Source organism: Monodelphis domestica, chromosome 1, assembly GCF_027887165.1.
Source record: "Monodelphis domestica isolate mMonDom1 chromosome 1, mMonDom1.pri, whole genome shotgun sequence".
In the NCBI taxonomy this organism is placed as follows: domain Eukaryota; kingdom Metazoa; phylum Chordata; class Mammalia; order Didelphimorphia; family Didelphidae; genus Monodelphis; species Monodelphis domestica.
In genome coordinates, this window is record NC_077227.1 from 268,138,743 (window position 1) to 268,143,348 (window position 4,606).

At 40.7% G+C, this 4,606-nt stretch overlaps 1 protein-coding gene across 1 annotated transcript; it reads left to right on the plus strand.

Moving 5' to 3' along the window:
• The first annotated feature begins 2,760 nt into the window (after positions 1 to 2,760).
• LOC100026466 (L-threonine 3-dehydrogenase, mitochondrial-like) lies at positions 2,761 to 4,354 on the plus strand. The gene is given in 1 exon segment (XM_056810826.1): positions 2,761 to 4,354. A coding segment is annotated over 1 exon segment (1,119 nt). The 5' UTR covers positions 2,761 to 2,985; the 3' UTR covers positions 4,105 to 4,354.
• The last annotated feature ends 252 nt before the right edge of the window (positions 4,355 to 4,606 follow it).

Below are 4,606 nucleotides of genomic sequence, written 5' to 3' on the forward strand. Positions count from 1 at the left end.
TTTAAACCTAGATCAGGCATTTACAAACATTTACAAGCTTTACAATCATGGGCAGGTACCTTCTCCGTAATTTTTTTCTTTCTTTTTTTTTAAACCTTTACCTTCTGTCTTAGAATCAATTTTAAGTATTACCTATATGCCAGTAGAAGAGCAATAGGGACTGGGTAATTGGGGTTGAATAATTCTCTCAGAGTCACGCTGCTAGGAAGTGTGTGGGGGCAGATTTGAACCCAGGACTTTCATCTCCATACCTGGCTCTCGATCTGCTGAGCCACCTAGTTCTCCCTTTTCCATGCTTTTTCCAACTTTCTCTTTCCTCCTGTCAGTCTTCTAGTTTCCCTGGCTTCCTTCAAATCTCAACTAATATCCTCTCTTCTAAAAAGAGCCTTTCTCAATACCCCTTAATGCCTTCCCTTTGTTGACTATCTACAATTTATTCTTTATGGAGCTTGTTTGTATGTATCTGGTCTCTCCTATTAAACTGTGAGCTGCTCAAACACACACACACACACACACACACACACACACACACACACACACAAAAGATTTAACAACTGATTTGATGTTTGATATGAGAGAGAAATAAATTAAGGATCTGAGGAAGACTATGAGGTTGTAACTGGGAAGCTCATAAATGGGGTAAACGTATGGGGAGAAGATGACTTCTATTGTGGACATGTTCAAATGTCTATTTTTGGGACATCCATTTTGAAATGTCAGAGTCAGTCATGTATGAATAGAGCTCAGGAGAGAGACTAGGCCAGATGTAGGAATCAAATGCAGAATACATAAGAAACCCAAGGGAGCTGGATAAGTTCACCAAATGAGAGAGTAGAGAAAGAAAAAAAAAAGTCCCAGGATGGAATCTGGGGATATATAGTAGGGATACAATCTAGTTGATAATTCAGAAAAGGATGCCCCAAACACACTATGAAATAGATGAGAGAAGAATAAAGAAAGAGCAGACACAAAATCCTGAGAAAATAGCGTACAGGAGAAAACACCCTTAGAGAGAATGGTATAGAGGATTAATAGCCAGCAAGGAGTAGTAAGAGAAAGAAGGGAAAACCAGAAGGAAGCAGTCATGGAAGCCCAGAGAAAAATTAGAGGTAGTCAACAGTGTCAAAAGCTTAAGAGACTTTGTTGAAAAGGATTAAAAATTAGGGGGAAATCACCAAATGCGGAATATTAAGAGATTGTCAGTAAATTTGGAGAGGGCAATTTCAGTTGAGTTTAGAAATCAGATTTCAAAGGTTTGAGGAGCAAGAATAGAAACCCTGAATTTGAGCAGCTTTTTCTAGGAGTTTGTCTATGAAAGGGTGAAAAGATATAGGGCATCATAATGGAATGGCATATTCAAGTCAGAGGGTTTTTTTAGCATAAGGAAAACCTGGGATGGAAGAAGTCCTTCTCTATGCTACACTTGTCTTTCTCTTTGCCATCTCCAAAATTTATCTAATAAAACATAATTATGAATGCTTCCATCACTGGGATCCCATTTCATTGTTGAGTCATTTCTTTCAGTCATGTCTGGCTCTTCTGTGACCCCATTTGGGATCTTCTAAGCAAAGATACTGGAATGGCTTGCCATTTCCATCCCCAATTCACCATACAGATGAAGAAATGAAGAGTCTGAAGCTGAATTTGAACTTAGTTCTTTGTAACTCCAGGCTCAGAGCTCTATCTACTATGCTGTCTAACTGCTCCATTTACCAGTCCTTCATTACAGTAGAGGAATTGGGTAGCCACTTGAGTTTATAGAGTAGAAGAGTAATGTGATCAAATGTGCTTTCACAGATACACAGAGGGGAAACTGGAATGGGGAGAGATTTGGGGTAGGAAAATCAGTTCAAAGACCATTATGAAAATCTAAGCAAGAAATGATCAAATCCTGAAATAACATAGTGATTGTATGCAAATATAATGGGTCATAGAGGAGAGATGCTATGGAGGTAGACATGACAAGATTTGGTGACTAATTGGATACTGAAATAAGAGTGAGGAGTCAAGATAATGAATATAGTGATAATGACCAGGGTGAAAACTTTAAGATGATGAACATGAGAGACTGAAAGGATGGTGGTGCTTTCAACAGAAATAGAGAAGTAAGAAAGAAGAGTAGATCTATGGAGAAGGTAATAATTCCCATCTGGGGCATTTTGAGTTTGTGATGTCTCTGGGACATTTTGAAATGTGCAATAGGCAGCTGATGGTATGGGACTGGAGCTCAAGGGAAAAACTGGCAACAGATATATAGATTGGTGAGTCATCCGCATAGAGATAATAATTAAACCCATGAGACTTGATAGGGTTTCCAAAAACAAAATGTAATGGGAGCAGATTGCACTGGACAAGGCCTTCGGGAATACCCATAGTTAAAGAAATGATATAGATGACAAGCCAACAAGGAGTAGTAAGAGAAATAGAAGAGAAAACCAGATGGAGGAGAATCATGGAAGCCCAGAAAAACATAGAAGGCAGTCAGTAGTGTTAAATGTGTCCAAGAGGTCGTTTTGGATGAGGACAGAAGAAAGGCCATCAAATTTGGCAATTGATCATTGGTAATTCTGGGAAGAGCATTTTTAATTGAGTGTTTTGGACAGAAGCTTTGTGGAAAATGGATAATGAGAGAGTGAGAGGAAAGGAAGTGGAGGCATCAAGTAGAGGTTACTTTTTCTACAAAGACTGGTGGGAATTGGTCTGTATGTATGAAATGTTTTTGGTTTTGTCAAGTAAGAAGGTAGATAAGAGTTCACCTTCCGTAGTGCGTCGCGTCTACTTTGTCTACTTTAACCCAGTCGCGGAGCCAGCGGTCGGATCCCCTCGATCGAATCCAAACGCCAGAACACCTGGCTGGGGAGGAGGCACTGTAAAAGAAGGACCGGCGGAGAAGGTGGACCGAGCGAATCCAACTCTTTGAGCATCTGGCGGGGGAGGCATCGCGTTGAAAGGGACCGCCCGAGAAGGGATACTTGAAAGAGAAAAATGCCAGTTCAGTTGCTTAATCGAGTTTTCATCCACGTGCTACAGAGACCTCCTTGTAGGCATCCAGCTTTCATCATGCCTATTCGATTTCTGGGTATTTCACCTCGGCAAGTACTATCTGATGCCAACTTTCATTCTGTATCTTTTTCTGATATAGAGCATCCACGAGTACTGATTACAGGGGGTCTTGGACAACTTGGAGTGGGACTTGCTAAACTATTGAGGAAACGATTTGGAAAGGGCAATGTGATCTTGTCTGACATTAAGAAACCTCCTGATCATGTTTTCCACAGTGGGCCATTTGTTTATTCTGATATCTTGGATTATAAGAACCTTCGGGAAATAGTGGTAAACAATTGAATCACATGGCTCTTTCATTATAGTGCCCTGCTAAGTGCTGTTGGAGAAGCAAATGTCCCTTTGGCAAGGGCTGTAAATATTACTGGTTTGCATAACCTTCTGGACATTGCAGCAGAGCACAGTTTGCGACTCTTTGTGCCTAGCACTATTGGTGCTTTTGGTCCTTCTTCTCCTCGGAATCCAACCCCTGATCTCTGTATCCAGAGACCTAGAACTATCTATGGAGTGTCCAAGGTTCATGCAGAGCTCATGGGAGAATATTATCATCACCGGTATGGTTTAGATTTCCGGTGCTTGAGGTATCCTGGAATCATTTCTGCTGACTCCCAACCTGGTGGAGGAACGACAGATTATGCAGTTCAGATTTTCCACGATGCTATTAAAAATGGCAAGTTTCAATGTAACCTGAAATCAGACCCGCGGCTTCCTATGATGTACATCGATGATTGCCTTAGAGCTACACTGGAAATCATGGAAGCTTCTGCAGATTCTCTCCCCATGAGGACTTACAACATCAGTGCCATGAGCTTTACCCCCGAGGAGCTGGCACAAGAAGTTGTCAAGCATGTACCCGAGCTCCAGGTCACATACAATGTAGATCCAGTTCGCCAGGCCATAGCTGACAGTTGGCCAATGAATTTTGATGATACCAATGCTCGGAAGGATTGGGGATGGAAACACGACTATGATCTTCCTGAACTGGTGACAACTATGTTCAATTTCCACGCCTCAGAATCCAGAGTTGCTCATGCCAGTTAACCAAATGGTTCTTGTATCTTTGGGGGAATGTGAAAGAGAGATTCTGAAATTAGTTTATCATGTTATAAATCTAGTATTGCTACTTGTACATTATTTGGACTGAAGGATTATTGTTGCCCCTTGAGTTTGACAGCAGCTCACACACCTGTCAGGAAACTTCTCAAACTGATCTCACAATACTTTTAAAACAAAGATTCTTAATCTTTGAGTGTGTCACAGTTCCCTCTAACAGTCCATTTAATCCTATGATCCATCCTCTGTCATAATTCTGTTTTTAAATGCATAAAATAAAATACATAAGAATTAAAAGGAAAAAAAAAAAGAAGGTAGATAAAATGTTGTCCTGGAGTTAGGAAAGACCTGGGCTCAAATCCAACCTGACACTAGCTGTGGAAACTTTAAGATGATGAACATGAGAGACTGAAAGAATGATGGTGCTTTCAACAGAAATAGAAATAGACATATCACTTAACCTCTGCTTACCTCAGTTTCCTCAACTGTG